The sequence below is a fragment of the Euleptes europaea genome, chromosome 6, assembly GCF_029931775.1.
Source record: "Euleptes europaea isolate rEulEur1 chromosome 6, rEulEur1.hap1, whole genome shotgun sequence".
Lineage (NCBI taxonomy): Eukaryota > Metazoa > Chordata > Lepidosauria > Squamata > Sphaerodactylidae > Euleptes > Euleptes europaea.
In genome coordinates, this window is record NC_079317.1 from 36760904 (window position 1) to 36786153 (window position 25250).

Consider the following 25250-nt stretch of genomic DNA (forward strand, 5'->3'; position numbering starts at 1 on the left):
TTTATTTTAAGTTTTCATTCTCTGCAGTCTGAACCTGTTTGGCAGGCAAATATATCATAAGTGCTACATCCGGCTCACATTCTGAGTATCTGACAAGCGAACAAGATGTTCCACAGGCATATCATGAATAATCTTCAAGTGTCAGAAACCCATTTTGTAGCACCAGACACTTTGCAGTCCAGACACTAAAAGACAAGCCACACAAAGTCTCAGGAACATCTTTGTCACAAACTTTCAGTTACAGCTATCAAATACCATGACTTGAAGTGGAAATAGTAAAGATGGAATGCTTGCAACATTTAAGGGAATTGTAAAGGTTTTCTCTGTCCTTCCCCTGGCAAGTCCATCCTACATGTTGTCAACAAAATGCCACTGGGAGCACTCCCAAGCAGGCCTACTCAGAAATAAGTGCCCTGTTTTTTAGTGGGGCTTACTCCCAGAGTGCCCTTAGGATTGCAGCCATCAATGTCTAAAGATCAAGATGCAGTCTTACTAGAAATTCTGGGGAAGCATTTAAAGACAGTGATTGCTGTGTAACGCAAGTAATTCATATAAAGCCATATTTTACAGTGTTAGGTCAACCACATCACATTTTAGCATAAAGAAGATTCCATTCCACGTCTAGATTCCATTCCATCCAAATTAGCACTGGATAATTCAGTCACTCATTAGGAGAGAGAAAGAATCACCAATGTCTAGATTCAATTTCCATCTCAATCACTGCATACTAATCTTCCGGCAAGTTAATGCAAACCCAAGTGTGAACCCTACTCTGCCACTAGTAGCAAAGTGTGTTCCTTCCCCAAGAGAGGCCTGTAAAACAGGACAGTCACTGACAGCAGTACAATTACTGACACAGATACAGACTTTATGGACATGTTTATCTCCGCTGTAAATCCACACTCTCTCTCCACTCCGATTCACAAGTCATAAAGAAATTGCAGATAATGAAAAAGTTGGTGAAATTTACAGCATGTCGGAAACCTCAGACAGCCAGAAGAAATTAAAGAGCTGACTGCGAATAAATCACACAGGTACAATTAAAACTTCCCATACCTCTTTCACTTCTAAAACTGGCATACAATCCAATAGAGATGATAAAAAAAATGGTTGAGGTCATGATCCTTGAGCTGTAGATAGCGCAGAATGTTGCATGCCAAAAAATTAGCTAATTCAAGGGACTTGTGTGCATCCTAATTTCAATCTGGTATTGTGATGTCTCATTTCTTGCAGCAGAAGTACCCACACAGCAACCCTTTTCGAAAACAAGCCAAGTGTTCAATAAGCAAAAGAAAGAAACGCAAGTTCTTGCTCGTATACATGGCCAGTGTGCACTACAATGCAACGTACAACCCCTAAAACTAGAGTGAGGAGAATGAAGAATAAGCTTTCTTGTTTCAAGCAGATACTACACAAGCTCTCTATATAGCAATGACAGCTACTTTAGCTCAAGGTTCTTTTGTGCACCTATAACAAGGAGAATGTGAGCAGTTCATATATTAGGTATCCAGCCCCATACTCGGGTTGGGATATTGCTAACATACTAGAAAAAGAACAGCTCAAGTGGTGACAGCAGCACCCTAACTCAAGAACTAGGCTGGATATCCATAAGGTTTGTAACATCCAGACACATTGCCATGTATACAAAGCAATAGAACATCACAACATAAATCATGGACGACATCAGCATTTTCTCTTTGAACTTGACTAAATATAAATGAGTGTTTAAACTTTCTGGGAAGTAGATTCCAGCTTTGGAGTGCATTTTTAGTTCTTTGTCACTGGTAAGAACATCATAGTACAAGAGTACAACAAAGATGCACAAGTGTACAATTCAGCAAGTGTTCCCAATATTTTGAACCAGGGGCTTGATTTGTATTGCTGCTTCTAGAGAACCAAAATAGCCAGAAAAATTAAAGTCATGGAAAAACCCCATTTTTCCTAAGGGAAAAATGGAAATTTTGAAATATGCAATACTTACTTTCCTAGCAAACCTAAACTATCATAAACTAAATTACCATTAAACACGTTCTAGCATATGAAATGTTGCCAAAGTAATTTATATTTAAACAAAAAAAATCTTGAAAGGCTACAAAATAAACATTTTTCTCTAGTGCTCAGACTTCTGCATGCTAAACATTTTGTGTGTGACAGACTATGTCTTAAGATGTAATTTACTCATTCTAAAAGAGAATATATTTCATAGTTCTTTTTCAGTGCGCCCCTCAAAAAACCCTGGCATTTCCCAATTTTTCTGAATATTCACATCTTTTTCACAATATTTTATAAAGGGATTTGTACATATTTTCCACGCCATTCACAGCTGAGCAGAAACTCATATTTTGTTTGAGGGTACAGAAAGTGTAAGGTGAGAAACAGTCTCCAGGTGAGTGATCTTTCACTCAAAGCAAGGTAGTAGAAAGGGTTTCTCAACTGCTCATTTTAAGGATCCTTTATGTAGATAGTCACTTTTCAAACCATGTGTTACTTGATAGTAGGATCCTATGCAGCTGCTCAGAGGCCAAGTCCTTATCTAGCTGGGTATCCAGTGGGTAACAGCTGGCCTAGGCAGCACACTACCCAGAGCCACTTTTGTTAGCTGTAACAGTGGAACAGGAAGATGACAGGACGAAAGATCAGCAGACCACAAGTTACAGCCAACATCATTTTGGCTGTGCATCCATTACTTAAGGCCTCCTTGCACACTATTACAAAACCACAGGAAGAGTTTCAACAGGCCACTCACTCTAAACTCAACAGCAACTGAATGTGGTGTCATTTTTACCTCTCTAGGCTCTAAGGTATCGGACAGCAGTAAATTCTGTAAATTATGCAGCACCTGAATCCAGAAGATTCTGTACTGCAGCACTGACCCCCAAACTGTATTGTGATTTGGGGTACTTCATTACATGAATCATTTCTGACCAGATCAGATAATACTATGCTTATGAATCCTTTCAAATAAGATGAATGACTTGAAAGAACAAAAAATAACTGTAAAACGTTATCCAAGCGCTATCTAATCATTGCTGCAAATTACTTTATCTCAAGTAATTCTGACTGCATTTAAGAACAGATGGCATCTTTGTATTTAATAAGCCAATTCTCTGAGGTGAAGCTAGCTCTTGGTGAAGAGGTACCTGGCAAGGCACAACCACACTATTATTTAAACTTCACGTTCAGTTATATCTTATGCTGTACTACACAAGGAACCCTTAGGAAAATATTTCTGATCAATACTGAAGTACATTTTCATGAGCAGCACAAACAATACTGAGACTATGCTAAACTGAAACATTTTATTTGCCATTAAACCCTCCAACTGGATGAAACAACTGAAACAGAAATTGGGTTCTTTCTGGTTTTAAAGCATTTATATTAGCTTAACAGAACTGCAGCTCATTTCACTAAATATAATGCTTGAACACCACTGCTATGCTTGGGGCCCAACCCTTCCTGATGCCAGAAGTTGTTCTATAGTCAAAAGCAAGATTTCTGCTACCCAACTCTCTCAAAAGAAAAAAGTACTTGCACTCAAGTTCAAGTGCTTGCTGTTCTCCCATTCTTACATTTACACTTACCGAACAAAATTGGAAGTGCAAATGCATTTAATAATGGGTTCCAAATTTCATCTCTCATGGATATTTACTTGTCACTTATAAGGAGAAGGGTCTTTTTGTGGTTGCTCCAGAACTATGGAATACTCTCACTTGGGAGAATAATTCCTTTGGAAACAAAAAAGTCTGTCAGAATTTTTCAGAGCCAAATGCTCTTATTATGGTGGCTATTTGTTCTACTTTTCACATTTGTTAAAACTAATAGTTAATATAAAAAAACCTTTAACAAAACCTTTTGCAAGCCACCTTGGCAACTTCGTTGAAATTACTTATAGAAATGACATTAAAATATATAGAGAGGATCCTAATGACGCTGACCCAGAGAGCATATTACTGGTTAGCCATGCAAGCCTCTCTGAGCCAGCTTCGGCTGGGGAGGGCGGGTTATAAATCACAAAATAAATAAATTAAGCCTATTTTACTATGACTTTCAGTCAGCAACCATACATGACAGTCAGGAACATTCCAAGCTTCAGAGGATTACATAGCAAACACATTAACAGTTTAACAATAGGAAGCAGTCATATATGGAACTAATTTAAAACTTGAATGAAACTCACAATTACCAGTAATTCTCCAAATTTAGGAAAAAAGCAAACAATTACCATAAAACAGAAGTGTACATCAAAAAGCTGTAACGAGGGAGCAAAAATAATTCTCGTTAAAATTGCTATTCTAAGAATTAAAAGAGCTTAATATCTTGAAAATGCAAAGTAGCATAAAATAATACCACAATAGCAACATACAGACAAAAGTAAATGGAGTACTACATATAAAAGCCTCAAGAAAGGATAATAAAACAACATCACCCAGTCTAGTCTGTCACTGAAAAGCAACAAGTAACTCTAGGCAGCCTTCTGCTGCCATCTACTGTTTATCGAGTGGATCTTGTAATGACTCGGCTATGAACTGCTCTAAAAATGGTTTTATTATCTTGTGTATTAGTAACACAGGTTGAGTATCCCTTATCCAGACTGCTTGGCACCAGAAGTGGTCCGTATTTCAGACCTTTCTGTATTTTGGAATATTTCGGAATTTTTGCACATACATAATGAGATAGCTTGGGGATGGGATCCAAGTCTAAACATGAAATTCATTTATGTTTTTAATATTTTTTTATACATACTTTATACACATAGCCTGAATGTAATTTTAAACAATATTTTTAATTTTGTGTTAATTGAACCATCAATGGCGCTGATGAGGGCCTGTGAGTAATACCTGCATGCTGGCTCAAAAGGTTTTTCTTCAATGGCAGTCTCATAAAATTTATCATCCAAGTTACAGCTTTTAAAACAGAATACATTCTAGCACTTCTATAGTACTTACATTCATCAAGCCCCAACTGATACGCCAGATTCTGTAGACCTCTGACCTTCTCCATTAGATTAGCAGTTGTGAGACTCCCCAGCTCTAAAAACAAAAAGTATGGCCTAAGAGTAATTGCAGAGATATGCAGTGCCATTCTAAGCAAAATTACACTCTTCTAAAAACATTGACTTCAGCAGTCTTAAAGGGTGTAATTTTCCTTAGGTTTCCACATAAAGATATTTAGCAAAGATTTTCATGCTCTATCCTTAATATCATCCTTACATGCAAATGTATTTGTTCCGTTGCCCAAATAGATCCCCCCAAAGCATCATATAACATTGCACAGGCTTAATTAAAAATGGATATAGGTTTTTACCCATTCTTCTTTAGATGTTAATTCACAATGTTTTGGGATAAAGCTATAGACAAAATAGTGCACATGAGTTTAACACACATGCTTTTTAGTCTAAATATACTGGGTACAATCTAATCTGAATTACAACTGGTTTGAACAGCTTTCTGAAAAATCAAACACTTAACCTTGACAATGAAAATAGTAACAATGATAATACCATAACAGTGTATACTTCCAGGTAATTTTGCCACTACCAAACCAGAGTGGAAAAGGGGGTGGGAGACAGAGAGCAAGTATGCATCTGGAAAAAGAAAAAAAATGAGGATAGGGGGATTCTGGAAAGAGAGAGAAAATGGGGGGAAGTGTGTGTGGGGGTGTTGTAGGCTTTCCCTCCTTTGTAAGTTGTCTTATTTTAAGTTACTACATTTTCCAAAGACAGGCAGCTCCATAGGCTTTTTCAACCTAACTTATGGAAGCTTAGTTGAGAAGTTCAATTTGTATTTAACTTGATTTATCCAGTATTTTAGGAAGGATTTTGCATGTCAGTTTGAGAAGTCCTCTCATGAACACCAATCTCCATTTAAGACCATGTGATATGTACATCTCAGTCAGTGACATCCATTATACTCCAAAAGGCTCAGTCTTTACATTTCAGAACACCACAATTACAGACTGTTAACAGTCCTGCAAATTTCCTCACTAGGAGATAGAACTTGACTTTGGGAAGAGTGCACACTCTTTCAGCACTAATTTATATGGCAACATCAGCAAAACAAAACCTTCAACTCTTCCTGAGTCTTTTAGTCAAATAACAAAGACTTCACTAATGCCAGTTACGTGATGCTTTTACCAAGCACAGGCAAAAAGCAGCAACTCACCCTTCAACATATCAATGTCATCATTCTCTAACTCAGCCATCCACTTGGGAGGAGAACTGGTGATGGGCTATTTATTGAAAGACAGACACAAAGAAAAACAATGGTGACCTATCGCTTGGATAAACTTGGAATTATCTGACATAACATGTGGCTGTTTAGCATATTCCAAGAAACCACTCTGGTCAGATATAGCATATATGCTTGGAAGTTAATATGCAAACAATAGAGATTGCTTAAGACATTTTAATGTTGGAGACAGAAAATCTACCCACAAGATGTTATAACAAACTAACAGTGCAATCTTATACAGATATTACTCCAGTCCAAGCCCACTGATCCCAATGTGCTTTTTACTCTGCATAGGATTGTACTACAAGTAACTGCAGTTTGCTTCGTTTTAATGTCATGTCAAAATATGTTGTACCACCCAAAGAGTAGGGCTGGCCTTGGCAAAGAAGTGTAAAAACATCTGAACACATGATGTAGTTCACTGTTAGCCCTTTTCACTGATTGAGGTGGCCTTCCCTGCTCTAACAAAAAAAATAGAGCAAATGCATCAAGTTTGACAATCTCAGTATCACAGTGGTAATTACTCATTCACACACACACACACAAATGATCTACTGTGCTAGGATGAGAACTGTATGAGTTTATTTATTTAATTTATTTATACCCCATCTTTCCCCCAATGGGGACCCTAAGCAGCTTACACCATTCTCCTCTACTCCATTTTATCCTCATAGCCCTGTAAAGTAGCTTAGACTAAGAGAATGTGACCAATCTAAGGTCACCCAGCAAGCTTCCAGGGCTTGGGTGGGGATCTGAACCCAGGTCTCCCAGATACTAGTCTGACACTCTTAACCAATACACCACACTGGCTCTCAAGTTTCGTAAAATCCAGAAAGATAGCAAAAGCAGAGCAGAAAATTTTAAAAATATTAAACTGCAATCCAATTTTACTCACACTTTTAAAAGAAGCAGCAAATTCAGCAACACCTGGTACTGGAGACAAAACAGATACAGTTTCAGTAATATATTATATCATTCTGCATCTTCAAAGGACAATTACAATCCAATCAGAGAAAGTCCTAGAGGCTTTCAGTATAAAGGATTACTCATTTTATCTATAGTGGATTTTACAATTTGCTACACAGCAATATATTATTACATCATTCCGCATCTTCAAAAGGCAATTACAACCCAATCAGAAAAAATCCTAGAGGCTTTCAGTATAAAGGATTACTCATTTTATCTATAGTAGATTTTACATTTTGCTGCACTTGCGTGTTACATACACCAAGTTACTTCTGTGCACTGATCAGAAATGATTTCTCTCCTAACACATTTCCTCTGTTCTGTCACTAAAATGCACTTCATATTCCACAGTATGGTACTGTTTTTACTTGAAGCACTCCACTCTCTCAATTCTGTGCCTAAATAAAAGTCAGTGTGCCTAATCTATAACTAAATAGCTAGCTCAAACAGACTCATTTAGGTAACGGGTAAAGCAGATGTAGCATTCTAAGAAGAGACATGGTGAATGTTTCATCCTGGATCTGAACTCAGATTTGCAAATAGTGTTATAGACATTCATCTCAGTGAGGTGCTTCATAAGCCAAGAAAGAGCCCCCGCCTCTTATTTTGGCCTCATTCTTCCTGTATGGTTTTCACTGAATGATATTTATTCTTATATAGATTCATCCTTCACCATACATACACCAATTAATACTGTTTTAAAACAGTTGTAGAACTACTTAAAACAACTAGAGGATGCGAGTGTACTAGTTATGTTTCAAGCACTAATCAATACATGCCTACTCCAGCCTTCTTTTCTGAGTCAAAATGAACCATGCTGCTGTCTCTTCTCAAGTTTACCCCAGAAAAGAAAAACATATGCATGTATAGAAGGTAGACACTACCAACCAACCTCCACTACCCATCTTTGAAGAAAGGCAATGGGATCCTAACCATGAATCTCCTTCTATTGGTCTGAAGGAATTGGGGGGGGGGGGCAACTCAGGACTGTTCAAGAGAAAACTGACAGTATACAATACTAGGTATGTTTTGCTGACAAAAATTAATGAGCATGCCTCTGTAAAGGAAGGCACAGTTCATCCTTACGTGGTATTCTTGAACCAGGATGCAAACAGCAATAGGGAACTAGCTTTCTCCCAATAACAATTGCCTTTCTCCAGGCAACAACTATGTGAAGACCCTACTTGTTAAGCCTTTATATCGGGGTCCCCAACCTTTCTGATCCTGTGGGCACCATTGGAATTCTGACACAGCAAGGTGGGCACAGCCACAAAATGGTTACCATAAAATGGCTGCCATAGGAGGCAGAGCCAGCCACAAAATGACTACTATGGTTTACCTTCAGTCACAAGTGAAGACCCTTGTATTATGTTGGCAGCTGCTGCCAAAGCAATGTTTTTAAATATCTACACAGCTGATCATATCTCCAATGACCAATCAGAAGACTTGATGGGCAGAAGCCACACCAGGCTGCCCCCACTTTCTAAGAACACTTGGTGGGCACCATGGTGACCACGTGTACCACTTTGGGGACCCCTGTGTTATATACTCACAGCCATAAGAGCCCAGAGCTTCAACAGAGAATGGAAGAGAAAAAGGCTCTTCGTGGCAACTAATTTTTTTTGGTAAAGAGAGCTAGGGAATAACTCGCAGTATCTCCCTAACATCAGATTACAAAGTCTGAGCACAGCACAATTACCACATGGTTTCTACCCACAATCCTGCATGCTCCACTCAAGCACAACGTACATTGCTCTGGCCAGAGATCTGGTGAAGCTCGGTCCAACTTCTCAAAACTCAGCAGGGAGGCCTCTAAGTCTGCACCTAGAAGAACATCATGAATCCAATCATATTCAGCAGAAACATCTCCATCGCAATAATATACATTTCAATAGACCCTATGTACAGCCCTAGTAATTTCTGGCTCCTGTAAAGAAATGCCTTATTAAAATTTGTGTTAGTGTGAATTAGTAAGACCCATCAATTATCAGATTTAACTCCCTCCTCGGAGTCCCTAAAACTTTGTCTCTCATACTGATGCATTTAAAAACAAGAATAGTTAATATTAAGGCCCTGTGCAGTGCAGCCTCTCATTTCACACAAAGCAACAGTTTAGTTGAATTTTTGATATACTGCAAAACAGCCACTGTCTCTGGATGGATATGAGTCCAGTAGCACCTTAAAGACTAACAAAAATATTTTCTGGCAGGGTATGAGCTTTCGTGAGCCACAGCTGTGGCTCACGAAAGCTCATACCCTGCCAGAAAATATTTTTATTAGTCTTTAAGGTGCTACTGGACTCTTGCTCTTTTCTACTACTGCAGACAGACTAACACGGCTACCCACTGTGAATGATCTGGATGGATATATGTATCTGGATGGATATATGGAATGCAGCACAGCAGAACAGGAATGTATTCAGAAATTTGCTTGTGTCTATCCAGGCTTAAGTAGGGATTATAGTTTCCTGCACTCTAAAAACCTGAGAATGACATTGATTTAGTATTCTTGACCTCCCTATGTATACTCCCATGTACTTTTGTTTTATTCAGAACCCTGATGATCAACTGAATTGTTTAGTACAAGAGAAAATGTTACCTACCCTGTTCCATTGCCTTGGACAGTTTTTGTGTCCTTGTGTTATTTTTCCAATTCCAGTCTTAATACCACTGCATTACTGTGTTTTCTTAAGAACCTTCAATGTTTGACTGAATTGTTTTATCACATTTTTATGCTGCTTGCTGATTAAATGAAGAGTTTTCCTCATACTTGTAATCTGCCCAGCCTCACTGCATTATTCTGTTTTATGAAGGATGTTTACCATACTTTGCAACTTGCTTGCTGATTGACTAAATAGTTATTATATTTATAATCCGCCTTGAGTCCCAGTGAGAAGGGCAGACTATAAGTTAAGCTAATAATAACCATTCCTTTGTGCATAAACATTCCACCAACTGATTTCCCAAGTTTGCACTTAACAGTACCACGAATACTGGAAGAAGTTGGTTAATCTACAAAACCTCAGGCTACTCTCAGCCTCACTTTCCTCACAGGGTGTCTGTTGAGGGGAGGGGAAGGTGATTGTAAGCCGGTTTGATTCTTCCTTAAGTGGTAGAGAAAGTCAGCGTATAAAAACTAACTCTTCTTCTTCTAAAGGGAGACTATAACAGTGCAATCCTAAAGAGTGTTATCCCAGCCTAAGCCCATAAATTTCAATGGGCACAGACTGGAATAACCCTGCATAGGATTGCATGGTGAAAGTGACAACTAAATTGTCTTAGTATTGCAATTACTCCAGCATCTCTTTAACTTAAAAGAACCATACTGTACTCTATTATCTTGTAGATAAGTGTAAGATAGGCTATTTCAACGTAAATTAATACAACAGGTACAGTAGAACTTTCAGAAATGTTTAACAGATGTGTGCATGTAAGAGAAAAATAGGGATGGGCAGTGATCCTGAGTGTGAGAATCAGGATGCTGTAAGCCTGTCCCTATTGTCATTAGTAGTGCATGCTACAAGTATTATTTTAGGATAAAGAAGGAATTTCTGAGGCCTCATCAAATATGGTCTGAAACAGATAATGTCAACTTGGGTTCCTCAAGTCTACTTAAATATCTCAACCAATAAGGCTAACTTTGTATGCAAGCTCATTTAGGACTAAGCCTCAATGAATCCATTCCAATTTAGCAAATACACACGCAGTGGAATTATAAGAGTTACCTGAGGGAAGGACACATTCTACAGTCCCTGACCAATCCTTCCTAGAATCTCACATTAAACCCCATAAACTCAGGCTTGGAACAAACAGCCTCCCAACTCAACCCCACATAGTCTGCTGTGTAAGTCCCCCTGTGACCAATGCAGTTTGTTCCTAGGCAAGTATGTTACAGCCCCTCAACTGTACATATATATCCTCAAAAGAAAGCCTCAGCGATTTCAAAGAGATTGACCACGAAGTAAACACAAACTGAGATCTAGAAAGAAGTGATAAAGAGGTGGCAGAAAGCTGAGGCACTACAACGGACTTCAACTTGCAGGTGAAAGATGACATCGTTCACAGGTCCCCTACATTACCAATTGGAAAATCAGTACAGCATACGAACAGCTTTGTTCCTGAATTTGCAGTACATTTTTACACGGAAGAAAGTTTTAAAACGTGGTTCGCGCCACTAGAGTCTTATATAGTACAGCCTATTCCAACACTACATTCTACCGCATCCGTAAACCAAACCTGCACTGTAGCCATAACAGCGTTACCAGTTACTAAGAGCTACTAATGTAAAATACCCATTTCACCTTCTGTAGAAACCGCCATCTTTGTCCATCACGTGACATCCAACGGCCGCCCCCAGCTAGAATCTAAACATACGACGAGAAACCCAGGCTCCGCTCTACTCCCTCCCCCCGGTTGGGAAAAGACCTATCCAATAGGAATCCGTCTGGAGGGGGCGTTTACGCATGGATAGCCAATGGAAATCTGGAAACGACGGGCGGTTGCGAGGTGGGAGGGGAAAGCGAAACTTGGAAAGCTCAATATCCTATTGGCTTGTTAAGCTTTCAAAAGGCGGGGTTGGGGTTTAGATCGTGGCGTGATTGGTCAACTGGGAGAGGGGCCGATTGTTGCCCTTGGTTCGGTGGGGAGGGGGTTCTTGACAGCATGGCGGTGGTGGCAGTATTTCGGGCTTCCCAGGAAGGGCGGCGTCTCTGGCTCAGGGTGAGATTGCGTAATGGGGGCGCAGCGCCTCGGGGGTCGCGCGCTCGATTGGTTCGGGAAACGACCTCTGAACTCTGTGTCTCTGCTCCTTCCCCGCTTGCACGGGTTTGTAGACTATTCAGGCAGCGCAGGGGCTACGCGCTGGCCTCCTGCGTCTGTCACACCTTCAGAAGAGAGGAGAGTCTGGCCCGTATCCGGGCGTAACTTGTGATAAGTGGCCCTACGCCTCGCCCAAGTCTTGCAGAAAGGCGCTCCTACCAGACTACCCAGTCCAGTATTCCCACCTGGCAGGACTGTTGTGAATATACAATGGAAGACGCGTATGCCGCCCTGAGCTTTGTGGAGGAAGGGTAGGATTCTCTGCAAGATTCCTAGCAGTCACTAGGTTAGGTGCAGGGCTGCATTGGGCCTTTGATTTACTAAGAATGTTGCTAGGATCTCTGGCAGCCAGGATCAAGTACAGCTCCCCTGCCAGGACCGGGGGGCTGCTGACAAGGTCAGAGTTGAATGGCCCCCGCGGAGCTCACCCTCCTGGTCTCCTTCGACATTCCACTCTGACTGTTGGTCTGCTGGTGGACTGCAGTTAATATTCAGCCTGCTCCTGCCTTAGAAGAAGAAGAGTTGGTTTTTACATGCCAACCTTCTCTACCACTTAAGGCAGAATCAAACTAGCTTACGATCACCTTCCCCTCCCCACAACAGACACCCTGTGAGGTAGGTGGGGCTGAGAAAGTGTGACTGGCCCAAGGTCACCCCACTGGTTTCATATGTAGGAGTGGGGAAACCAACCCAGTTCACCAGATTAGCGTCCACAGCTCATATGGAGGAGTGGGGAATCAAACCCAATTCTCTAGATCAGAGTCCACCACTCCAAACCACTGCTGTTAACCACTACACCACGCTGGTTCCAAACCACGGCTGCATTCTAACTGGCAAGAGCTAGACTTGATGTACTTACCTGTTTTTGTGATGTACTCCTTTACTTCACATAGAAGAGTTCAGTTATATAAAATCTCCACAGGAATATTTGCCATGCACTAATTTTTGCGGAGTACCGGTAAGCTGTGTCTTCTAGAACTAACACATGGATCATAGGATTTAACTAGCTCTATGTTTTTTAAAAAAATGTATAGCTCTGTCTTCCCACTTTTCTGTTTTGTAGATTCCTAACTGGCATTCGTTATCCTTCTCATCTTCTTCAGTGGTGAGTTGTTCTTGCATAAGACACTAATAGGGAAGGAAGAAATGAAAATTACCCTTTTTGAAAGCTTTTTCCCCACATCATGTTCTCCTTGGCTAATAGTGGAGTGAATGATACAGGTCAGCTCCAGCTAAAAGATTGCTGCAGGCAAATCAGGGCCTTCCTGCCTAGGGGAAAGCGGGTGGGTGGAACTGGGTGAGTGAGCTGCTGGTGGAAGGGAAGACTGAGAACAGGTAGAGTGGGGAGCCAAGAAGACTGGGCTGGTGGGCAAAGTGAGAGCAGGCAGGAAGGATGGACAGGTGTGTGAACACCTCCAGGTAGAAGAACCAGGCATGCAGGTAGGCAAGAGTGAGGGAAGGCAGAAAGACCAGATAGGTGATGAAGGGGATGGGAAATTGGAGGCAGAGCATGTAGGATCAGGTGGCAAAAGAGATTTCCACTCCCTAGAGGTCACTTTTCTGTATTCTCCTGTTTATCCCTGCCTCTGTCTCCCTCTCCTCCCTCAGTTGTCTGTTTTAAGTCAAATTTGAGATCGCAAATTCCTCAGGGTGAGGACCAATTGTCTTCTAGTCTACAAAGCACTATGCACATGGATGGTGTTATAGAGATAATAATAATAGTTGCACTTGAGTAATCTAGCCACTGATCAGGGCTTTGTCTTCCACAGCCAACAACCAAACTATTCATTGATGGCAAGTTTGTTGATTCCAAAAGCAATGAATGGATTGAAATCCACAACCCAGTAAGTGAAGCAAATTTTATTTTTGTGCTTAAAAAAACCATTGTGTAGTTAACAACATTAAAAAGTGCATTAAAAAAAAGAAAGCTTAGAATTGCATTAACTTGAGTATGAAAGCTTTTACTTCATCTGTTGACATCAGGCCCTTGAAATTCTTTACAGACAGATATTTGACCCTGCTTTTAATGTTTATGCAAACAGTGAAGAAATGAATTTTTGACTGGAATTTTGATGGTTTCCTATTTACTCAAGGCTACTTCAACAAGGCACATGGTAGATGCATCCATCTGTGGAAGTGGGTTTGTAGTCCACAAATGTTTATTGAGCATTAAATCTGTTTGCCTTTTTGTCACAAGACACTTGTAGCAGATTAATATGGCTAGTCTGCTGGAATTTGGAATCAGTCTGTTTATGGAATCCCTGAAGCTACTCTGCTTAATGTATTCTGAAACCTTTCTGCAAGGGCCTTGAGATTCCTGAGGATCCAGTAGGATCCACAGGGTACATTAATCCTTTGTAAAGACAGAAGGCAAGCCCCTCTCACACCCATACAGATATAAAAAATGGAGCCCTCTTAGTCTTCTACAAATGGGAGAAGGGAGTTTTAGCCTCAGGGCAAGGGGACAGAGTTGTCTTGTAGAGCTATGACTACCTGCTGTCATCTAGCTCAGCCCTAGGAAATTTATGAACAAATTAAATGGCGCCTATACCAATCCTTCTGGGACCCACTGCTCACTTTGCAAGAGCTGTCCATTTATTTCAGCTCTCTGCTTCCTGCCATTTAACCAACTTTTAATCCATAAGCTTACTCAGGAGTTCAAAAGCCTTTTGAAAGTCCGAGTATGCCATTTTACCAGATCGCTCTTATCCATATGCTTATTAACCTGATTAAAGAAGTCTAAGAGTTTGTCGAGGCAAGATTTTGCTTTGCAGAAGCCATGCTGATTTTTCCTCAGTGGACTTTGTTCCTTGATGTGCTTAATAAGTCTCTCTTCAATAACAGTTTCTCCTAATTTATCTGGAAAAGATGTAAAGCTAATTGGCCTGTGATTTCCTGGATCCTGTCTGGAGCCCTTCATAAAAATTGGAGTGACATTTGCTATTTTCCAGTCATCCAACACAGAGGCCAGTTTTAGCAGCAAGTTACATATACTTGCTACTAGATCAACAATCTCACATTTGACTTCTTAAGAGCCATTGGATGAATGCTGTCCAGATGTACAGACTTGCTGGTTTCCAGTTTGACTAATAGTGCTAGTATTTGATCGCTCTGCACCTCAATTTGACTCTGTTCCTCAGACACCCTTCCCCAAAACTGTGGTTCTGGCATGGGTATAGGGTCCACATTTTCCACAGTGAAAACAGGTACAAAGAATTAATTCAGTTTTCCTGTCTTTCCTGTCCCCATCTTCCTTGTACAATCCTTTTATGTCTTTGTCATCGAAAGGCCCAACTGCCTCCCTAGTTGGCTTTCTACTCCTGATATATTTGAAGAAATGCTTGTTTGTCTTAATTCTTTTGGCCATCCACTCCCAGCTCTGGACCTCTTGGATCCTGAGCCATTTTATATAGATTCCAGTTTGGTATAGTATTTCCCTTTCCCTTTATTTCCTTTATGTTCTAGCGTGGTGTAGTGGTTAAGAGCAGTGGAGTCTGATCTGGAGAACCTGGTTTGATTCCCTACTCCACATGAGTGGTGGCCGCAAATCTGGTAAACTGGATTTGTTTCCCCACTCCTACACATGAAGCCAGCTGGGTGACCTTGGGCAACTCGCATTCTCTCAGCTTCACCTACCTCACAGGGCGTCTGTTGTGGGGAGGGGAAGGGAAGGTGATTGTAAGCCAGTCTGAGTCTCCCTTAAGTGGTAGAGAAAGTCGGCATGTAAAAACCAACTCTTCTTCTTCTTTATGCTTGTGGACCAATGAGTCATGAGCAAAACAAATTCAATAAGTTCAGCAATACAGAAATAACCAAACCTCAAAAGACAAGCTTAGTCTTTTGCAATCTGTTTTCCTTTAAAATGAGACCATTGTATTAAAAGGGTTACAAATGGATAGATTGAAGGCAAAACAGAAATTTACAAGATGGTGGGCAATCAAAACATTTGGTAAGTCAGAATAAAATACTCCAGATATCTACTTTGGTAAGTCCTGATTCAACAGTTACTACAATCTTTGACAATTAAGCTGCCCAGTTATGTTTCACTCATGGCTACTCCCAGAGAGAGTTGTGTGGATGTGTGCATGTCTCTGAAGAACATGAGAGAAAGAAAGGCTAAAAAAGAGAGGGAAAGAGAATGAAGGATAATGCAAGGAGGAGGCTTGGATATCTGAGAGGGGGAGTTATGGTGGAGACATGAACAAATGGAGTGGGGTTGGCAGGAGCCAGAGAACCAGGTTGTCTGGAAGAGAGACCTTAGGGACAACAAAGGGAGGCTCCATGGCAGGAACCAGGAACACTGTCAGAGCCATGGAGAGAAAGAGCATGGGGACTGTGGGCCATAGCAGGAAAGTGGGAAAGGTGAAGAACAGGGGAGAAATTAGATCATAGCTACCTGTCTTGAAAAGCACAGGCTGTCTCCTTAGTGGTGGAGGTAGGCTTAGAAAGAGAAACCTGACCTGAAGTGTATAGCTGAATCTCAGACTTAATTTTATATCTCCTAGGGGTGTATGTGTGTCCTGTGATAGTGGAGTCAAATTAAATTACCTTACTTGCTATTGTCAGGTAGAGAACTTATTTCCTTGGCTAATATGTGTTTAGGACAAAGCTAATAGTGACCTAAGAGTGTGCTGATATCCTGATTAGCTCAAAAACAGTGATTGAATATTGCTTACAGAGCTGTTGGGGCTCAAGTCCATGAGATGAATTTTTGGCTTTATAATTAACTGGGGAAGGAAACCAGTTAATTTGAAGTGTTAAACATTGTTTTAAGAATCCTCTTAAGTCTATTCTAATAATTGTCCTTTGTCACAAACACTGAGCAATTTTTGCACCTGTAATATGAAATTATCTCAGCTAACCAAGATGCTTGCTTTTAAAATGAACTTTCTTGCCAAAGGGAGTCTCACTTTACATTTTAACTGGCCACTGATTTCTTTGAGACTGGGCCTGATCTATGAGGCTTCTTCTCCTGGCCGACTGGGTCTAAAAGTAAATGTGTGTGTGTGAAGGGTTCCTTTACCTGCACCCTGTTTTGGGGTGACCTGAGGCCCTAGACAACTATAGGGGTGCTGGCATAACAAATGACAATTTCTCTGTTTTGCTGTCTTAATAGGCCACCAATGAAGTGGTTGGTCGTGTCCCAAAAGCCACAAAGAGTGAGATGGAAGCAGCTGTGGCTTCATGCAAAAAATCCTTGCGGAATTGGTCAGAGACCTCTATTTTGAGCCGGCAGCAAGTCTTCCTGCGATACCAGCAGCTCATCAAAGACAATCTGGTGAGGAACCAGCAGCAGTTTTTAACTCAGTTGGTATAAAATTGGAATTTTAACAAGCTTCCCCACAATTGCATTGAAAAGACAAGCAAACATAAAGGTTGCAAATCACTTTACACCTTTAATTAAAATAACCAATTCAGGTGTTATATGTTGCTGCTTATTTATTTAGAAAATGTGTGCCACCTCTCCAGAACTTGCTGTTGAGGCGGCTCTCAATAAAACAGTACTAAGAAACAAAACACTAAACTGAGTCAGGCCAATAAAACCAGGCCAGTAAGAACATGTCTGAACTTAAAAGTAGCATAAAACAGAGTCTGCCTAGAAATCTATCCAAGAGCGTGTCTGTGGTATTTGTTTGCCAGCTAAACTTTATTTCAAGAACTTTTGGTTTGTGATGAAAGTGTTTTGTGTGTGAACATGAGAGTGATGAACATTCGCCTAACTTATCATGCGGCTTCAGAGTTGCCTCTTCCGCTTACCTGCAGTATTCCAGAGAGCCAGCGCAGTGCACTGGACTATGATCTGGGAGGCCTAGGTTTGAATCCCCACTCTTCCATGGAAGCTTGCTGGGCAACCTTGGAACAGTCACCCTTTCTCAGCCTAACCTATCTCACAGGGTTGTGAGGCTAAAATGGAGGACAGGAGAATGAAGTAAGCCACTTTAGATCTCAGTTCCCAAGATGAATAGTCTACGTGACCCATTCACGCTGAGAACCAGGGCTGGGTGGGAAACAACTTGCCCAAACACAGAATGATTGTTTGGGTCATCCCTCCCTCATCATGTGGCGATAATGTGTCCCGTCTCTTGCTGTTTGTTTCCACGGGTGGAGTGAGAGGGTCTCTGTGTTCAGCTTTGTTGAGATGCCCTTTCCGTATCTTCTTGGCTTCTCTTTTTATCTCTAGAAAGAAATTTCAAAGCTTATCACCTTGGAGCAAGGGAAGACCCTGGCTGATGCTGAGGGAGATGTGTTCCGAGGCCTCCGTAAGCTGCTTGCGTACGCCTCTAGTTGTACATGGATAACTGCTTTCACAGGCTGAGTGGAAGGTTGCTGGGCTAGAGGTCTGGGATGTTAGAAGTATAGCCGTCAGAATTTTCCTGACAAATTATAAACAAAATCCTCTTTTCCTTTGGGCTTTAAACCTTCTTTTCATCATTTTGCTTTCTCTCCCCCCCTTTTCAGTTTAGGCTTTGATATACTGAAATGTTTGTCTTCCATTTTTTTGCCTTCTCAGATAATGCTGATAACATCCCTTGTAGCACATTGCTGTTAGTGTAGTATATGTTTCCATTGGAAAAGTTCATGCTCTGAATAGAAGTGATTCTTAAGCAGACAGCTACTGCTGGCAGAACAGCAAGTATTTATGGACTGTGATGGCTGTAGTTAAGCTGGAGATGATAAGCAAGTCATAAAAGTGTTGAAGAAAAAGTGTTTGGAGGCCAAGTAGCAGGAACTCATAGTAGCACCTTTTCTTTATCGCAGAGGTCGTTGAACATGCTTGCAGTGTGACGTCCCTCATGCTGGGCGAGACCCTTCCCTCCATCACTAAAGATATGGACACTTACACCTATCGCTTTCCTCTGGGAGTATGTGCAGGCATTGCACCATTCAATTTCCCAGCCATGATTCCTCTTTGGATGTACCCCATGGCTATGGTGTGTGGCAACACTTTCGTGATGAAGCCTTCGGAACGTGTGCCGGGAGCCCTCATGTTCCTTGCAAAGCTGCTGCAGGATGCTGGTGCCCCAGATGGGACTCTGAACATCATCCACGGGCAGCATGAAGGTAGTTGCAAGGCAGGCATTCATGGTCTTGGGGTTCCTTTATGTAGACAGGAAGGGGTTGATGAGGATGCTATTGGGCAGAGAGACATAAGTCCCACACCCAAGATTTGATTGTTTTTTGTTTAAAACATTTATAGTTTGCTTCTCCCAGCAGTAACAACGCAAGGACAGAGTGCTGGCACAGCAGACATGGGTCTGCTGGAAAAGTAGGTTTTGCCCCCACCTTCCAAAAAGCTATGACACCTTCTTATGTGCTGGTAATGATTAATGAATTCCAAATATGTTTCTTTCCCACCTTTTTACTTGTGTATTTTAAAACACTGATCCAGATGAGTCCCCACTTCATAAAAAAGCATGCCACTGAAAAGGTGGCGGGGGAGCTTTTCTTTGCAGATACTAATCCAGTTGATGAAAATGTGATTATTCAACCGATTGTGGTCTGTGAGCTAGAAGAATAGAGAGGGTAGGGTTCATGAAGCCAAGTCAGTCCCCTCATATGGACAGATTTTCTGGCTTTGATAGATTAAGTGCGAACATCTAAGATGCTTGGGATGTGGGCTGATGAAGAAGCAGCAATCTGGGTGTCTGTTTAAAAATGTAATCATTTTGTGTGAGGGCCGAGAATGAGCTTGTAATGAAAAAAAAGTAATGAACTGTTTTCTTCTGCTTTTGTTTTTAAGCTGTGAATTTTATTTGTGACCATCCTGATATCAAAGCCATCAGCTTTGTGGGATCAAATCAAGCTGGAGAATATATCTACGAAAGGGGTTCCAAGAACGGCAAGAGAGTCCAGGCCAACATGGTAAAGCATGACAAATAAAGAACTAATTGGATCTCTGCTCTAGGAAATCTGTTGACTGTCCTGTGACTGTCCTGTGAAAACCTTTGGATATTGATAACTTTAATGTTTTGAAACTTCATAGAAATAACATTTGATGTGATTGTTTTCTTATTCTGCATATGGAAAAAGCATACCGTATATACTCGAGTATAAGCTGAGTTTTTTAGCCATGATTTTTGGCTTAAAAAACTCACCTCGGCTTATACTCGGGTCAATACGGTAAATCGCCTGCCGGGCCCTCTCCCAGGGTGATCCCGCCGGCCAGCTGATGGGCGGGCTGTCCCGCCTTCTACCCCCCACCCCACCCGATCGCGCCTTGTGTGCGGCGGCAGTGGCAGCTTCATCCCGTGCATCATTTTCCACCCTGAAACAACTCTAGACAGCATTGCCTTATTAGAGGCAAACGTGTATTCCCTATTAATACATGTGTACTCCCCCCCCCCCACGGGAAAGAATACCCCAGGCCCTTTTGGGTCAAGAAAATTGCATGGGTGGGAAGGCTGAAGCCCCTCTTCTCTCCCCACACCCCCAATACCACTGACCCAATCCAAACCAGGCACTGGTGTGCTTGGGAACTTAGGTCTGCATGCTGCAGATTATAATGTGTCACAAGCAGTTTTTCACAGTGACCAAGATGCACCAGATCGAAGGCAGCTGCGGAAGCAAGGTCTCACAGAGGGTCCGTGCATGTCATCTCAATCAAAACAGTTCTCATTTGGTTATCTTGCAAACCATGGCTACAAGCCAAAGCAATATATATAACAAAAGGCAGGTTTTCAGCTTTTCCTTTGCAAAGGCAGCCCTCCCTGCCCTTTGACAAGCCCCTCAAAAGTTAGAGATGCAGAACAGCATGCCAGAAAGAAAAGCTGGCTGTCCCACCCCCACCCCTGTGGTATGTGGATGTGCCTAGTGTATGTGTACATACATATGTAGATTCCTGACTATTATATTCAAAGGCAAGGCAGGAGACCAATGGGACCACTAGCTAATCAGATCATTTCTATAAGTCAGTCTTCAGCAATGGTGATCAGTTCAGACCTGAAGCATATCTCTTTGCTGTGTCTTGTACTGGTGCATGTGTCGACTCCACTTCATCCCTGATGAGCTGGAGATGGTTAAGCATATTGTGATTTTTGAAGAATTGTGTTCCCTCTTTTAGGGAGCTAAGAACCATGGAGTGGTGATGCCAGATGCCAATAAAGAGAACACCTTGAATCAGCTAGTGGGAGCAGCTTTTGGAGCAGCTGGACAACGTTGCATGGCCTTGTCTACAGCAGTCTTGGTAGGAGAGGCTCAGAAATGGCTGCCAGAACTTGTGGAAAGAGCTAAGAATCTGAGAGTTAATGCAGGTATTGATCTGTATGTTATATAATTAAAGTTGTGAAATGGTGCCATTTGGTAGATCTGGAGCATCAAAATGGTCTGTAATGAATGGGGAAAGTTAACGGGGCAAGTATTGGCCACTGAAAAATCCTATCTTTACTATTTTGTAAGGATTTCCTTTAGGGATGATTTCTGCTTGATTATAATGTAATGAGGTCCCCAGAATGCTCCTTGATTTAACAGTGTAGCAAAAGTCACATTAGAACTCATTGCATTGTGTTGTCCTGAAAAACTGCTAACTGCCTACCTGAACAGTTAATTCCATTGAAAGCAGTTTTGAATACATGGTGCTTTTTGTTTCAAACCAAGCTTGTAAGTGAAGCTGAAGAGAATAAAAATTGCTTCTGAATTTTGGATGAGCTAAGCTGAGGGGCTTATTCTGCCCTCTTACTTGTTAAAATAGAAAGGTTTCCTGTTGAAAGGAGTTGACTTGTATACATTAAATAACAACTTGCTTATTCATTTATTTTATAACCTGCTTTTCTCCCCATGGGGACCCAAATTGGCTTATTATTTTCTTGTCCCCTGGTTTTATTCTTAAAATAACCCGGTGAGATTGGTTGCGAGTGTGTGACTAGCCCATGATCATTGGGGCAGGCTTCCTTGGAAAGAGTAGGTATTCAAACCTGGCTCTCCCAGTTCCTAGTCTGACACTCTAACCACTGCTGGCTGTTTTATTGCTGTGTGTTAGATTTTGAAGAACCGTCTTATTTTATTGTAGGTGACCAACCTGGAGCAGACCTTGGGCCTTTGATCAGCCCCCAGGCCAAGGAACGTGTCTGTCAGCTCATTGACAGTGGTGTGAAAGAAGGGGCCAACATTCTTCTTGATGGACGAAGCGTTAGAGTGAAAGGCTTTGAAAACGGCAATTTTGTTGGGCCAACCATACTGGCTAAGGTCAAGGTGAGCTGTTGCTGTCCTGGATGAGAGCAGACGGGGGGACTGTTTCATCTTAGGAAGAGACTGGCATTTATTGAGACTGACCAGTATTTGTGGCAAAACATCCTCTGGCTGGATAAGCATGGTGTTCGTAGCCAGGAGTAAAAACACTGCATCCCTTTGATATCCTGGCACCTGTCTGAATGAGTTCTGACTGGCCCAGGCATTCAGAACCCAAGACACAGATTGGTTAAGACCTTTTAACACATATGGGAGGGAGAACTGAAAAGGAGCTGTTCTTTGTGTGTGATATATATATATATATATATATATATATATATATATATATATATATATATATATATATATATATATAATATTATATATAATATTATATATAATATGGAGTCAGAGTAGCAGTGGATGGAATGAAAGGGCTAGTTTTATTGTTTTCGTTTTTCTGTCCCTTACTGCCAGGAGCTCAAAATGGGGGGCGGGTTGAAGCTGCCGTGCTGTGTCCACTTACGTGGGAGTCATTTCCATTCAACTCACTGGGTTTTATTTTGAAGTAAACTTGTGTAGGGTCAGACTAAATGCCTCATGACAATTATAGGAAGAGAGGTTAAACTGAGATAGTGAGTGCCCACAGGGACCAAGTGAGCTGAGTGCGAGCTTCCCACATCTGAACCGGCCTATGGCCAGTTCACAGGATTTTTTTAGTATCTTCCTTGTGTGTTCTGCAATCCAAATTGTTCTTGTTTTTGATAGCCTAACATGACCTGCTATAAAGAGGAAATCTTCGGACCAGTCCTGGTAGTTCTGGAAGCAGACACACTGGATGAAGCAATCGAAATAATAAATAAGAATCCCTATGGGAATGGAACTGCAATTTTTACCACCAATGGTGCCACTGCTCGGAAATACTCCCATTTAGTGGATGTTGGGCAGGTATGTAAAGGTTGGTTTTTCATGTCCAAAGAACTTGGTCGAGATTCTGAGGCGCAATAGTAATTTCTGAGTATCAGAGTCATGAAAGACCTATGAGAGCTGCTGCCAATCAGAGGACACAATACTCGGCTAGATGGACCAGTTTGGCCCGACAGTTTAATATGTTTGAGCTGTTTGGAGAGCTTAGCTGTGGACAGCCAGATTTCCCGCATCAAACCCCAACACACTAACCCTTGTACCAGACTGGTTCCCTATTGCCTTATGCGAGCGTTAACTATTTTCTTTTCAGAGAGTAGCCATGTTGGTCTGCAGTAGAAAAAGTAGATTCAAGTCCAGTAGCACCTTAAGTTTCCAGGGTATAAGCTTTTGGGAATCAAAGCTCCCTTAATCAGATACGAAGGGAGCTTTGACTTTCGAAAGCTTGTACCCTGAAAATCTTGAGGGTCTTTAAGGTACTACTGGACTCGAACCTAATGATTTTATTAATGAGGAACTAACACTGCAAAATAATTGTTTAGTGACTGCTTAATGAGTCCAAGGAAGAACATGGATTAGAACTTGGGCTGCTTAGATCCTAGCCCAGCATTATTTAGTGCTCTCCTGTCACTGACTGCTGATCACTAAGTTTTGTACATTTGATTTGTTATAATACAGTTCTTGGCTTGGCTCCATCTAGGTTGGTGTGAATGTTCCAATTCCAGTGCCTTTACCGATGTTCTCCTTCACTGGCTCCCGTGGATCATTCAGAGGTGATACCAATTTCTATGGTAAACAGGTAAGCTTTTGAAAAAAAATACATAATTGTTTCCTTCCTTTGGCCCTAGATGACATACTGCAGCCAATGTTAACTCAAGCAGACTTCTGTGAGGTGGACACTGGGAAGGAAGAACTTAACAGAATGCTAAGTGTTGAAGAAAAAATAGTCACATTTTTAGGAGGAGCTCCTAAGTAGAAACTTCGCTTGGCTCAGGGTAAGGGGGGGAAATCTTTGATAAACCTCCTTGAACCTCTAAGGCTCATTTGCTAACTCTTGTTCTCCATTCTTTTTTCAGGGGGTACAGTTTTACACACAGCTGAAGACAATCACGTCTCAGTGGAAAGAAGAAGATGCCACTGTTGCCAGGCCTGCTGTAGTTATGCCGACCATGGGGAACTAAAGCAGCTTCTTGCACTGGTCAGAGGTGCTATTGCGAATGCATTCTTTACCTCCTACAGTGCAGGCCGCTCCCAGACACTCAGCGCCAGCCTTGCCCTCTTCATTTCAGGACCTTCATTTCAAATCGAATTGGCTACGGACTTTTAACTGCAAGTTTGTTTTTCATCTTTGTATTAGCTAACCAAGCTCCATTTTTCTTATGAGATTCTCTTGTAGAGAAAATACGGTACTGTGAACAGCCACACAAAAGTAGGATCAGCTTCTTCTGTTCACTTCATTTCACAGTACTGAAATCAAAGCTATGTTTTCCATGGAATGTTACAATTTTCAGCTCCAGTTACTTCAGATGCTGCTACCACTCTGTTTACATCTGTTGTGTCCTGCTGCTGTAATAATCTAAGTCATATTTTTGTCCCCTTGAAGAACAGAGCAATATATTTTGGGAAAGGCAACACTGACTTAACTTTAATGAGTAGTCTTCAAGAATTTAATGCACAGAAAATGTCTGCTCCAGTAGCACAATGAGTGTATGAAATCTTGCTTTCACTTAGGAATGTAGTCCACCATGCATGTAAGCAAGGTGAAAACTTGATTTCTAAATAAATGCCCTCCCGCCTTTCAGAACAATGTGCCTACATGCTATTAACATTCTTGAAACTAGAATGCTGTGAGTTTCTGCTTTTCAGTGCTACAAATCCTCCCAGAAACAATGGATTGCCTCCTTAATAATACTCTTAACAGGTATTGAGGTAGAGGCTTTACTTTCCATTGCTCAACCAAGTGGAAGTGGAGAACTTCCTGTAACTAGTCTCTAGGACTAGTTACAGGCAAGCCCTTTAGCATGTAGGGTATCAATGTATATTACTTTGCAGAGGGAGGGTTTGAATAGTATAGTGTACACAGCTTAAGGTATGACTGGTACAGCCATGGGATGATGTACATTTTGGCTTCTTAATGTCTCTGGTGGAG

At 41.4% G+C, this 25250-nt stretch overlaps 2 protein-coding genes across 2 annotated transcripts in view; one reads left to right on the forward strand and one right to left on the reverse strand.

Moving 5' to 3' along the window:
• Positions 1-11559, reverse strand: part of LIN52 (lin-52 DREAM MuvB core complex component) — a 55302-nt gene extending 43743 nt beyond the window's left edge. The window contains exons 1-5 of the mRNA XM_056851092.1: positions 11488-11559; positions 8946-9020; positions 7126-7163; positions 6162-6228; positions 4947-5030 (exon numbers count right to left, since the gene is read on the reverse strand). Coding sequence (XP_056707070.1) covers positions 4947-5030; positions 6162-6228; positions 7126-7163; positions 8946-9020; positions 11488-11515 — 292 coding nt within the window. The 5' untranslated portion in view covers positions 11516-11559. The remainder of the gene's footprint in view (positions 1-4946; positions 5031-6161; positions 6229-7125; positions 7164-8945; positions 9021-11487) is intronic.
• A 298-nt stretch (positions 11560-11857) lies between these two features.
• ALDH6A1 (aldehyde dehydrogenase 6 family member A1) lies at positions 11858-24351 on the forward strand. Its single transcript, XM_056851852.1, has 12 exons — positions 11858-11914; positions 13077-13118; positions 13783-13857; positions 17130-17291; positions 18195-18273; positions 18773-19075; positions 19755-19876; positions 21075-21264; positions 22020-22201; positions 22946-23125; positions 23802-23900; positions 24178-24351. The coding sequence occupies exons 1-12, from the start codon at positions 11858-11860 to the stop codon at positions 24280-24282; spliced, it is 1596 nt and encodes a 531-aa protein (XP_056707830.1). The 3' UTR covers positions 24283-24351.
• The last annotated feature ends 899 nt before the right edge of the window (positions 24352-25250 follow it).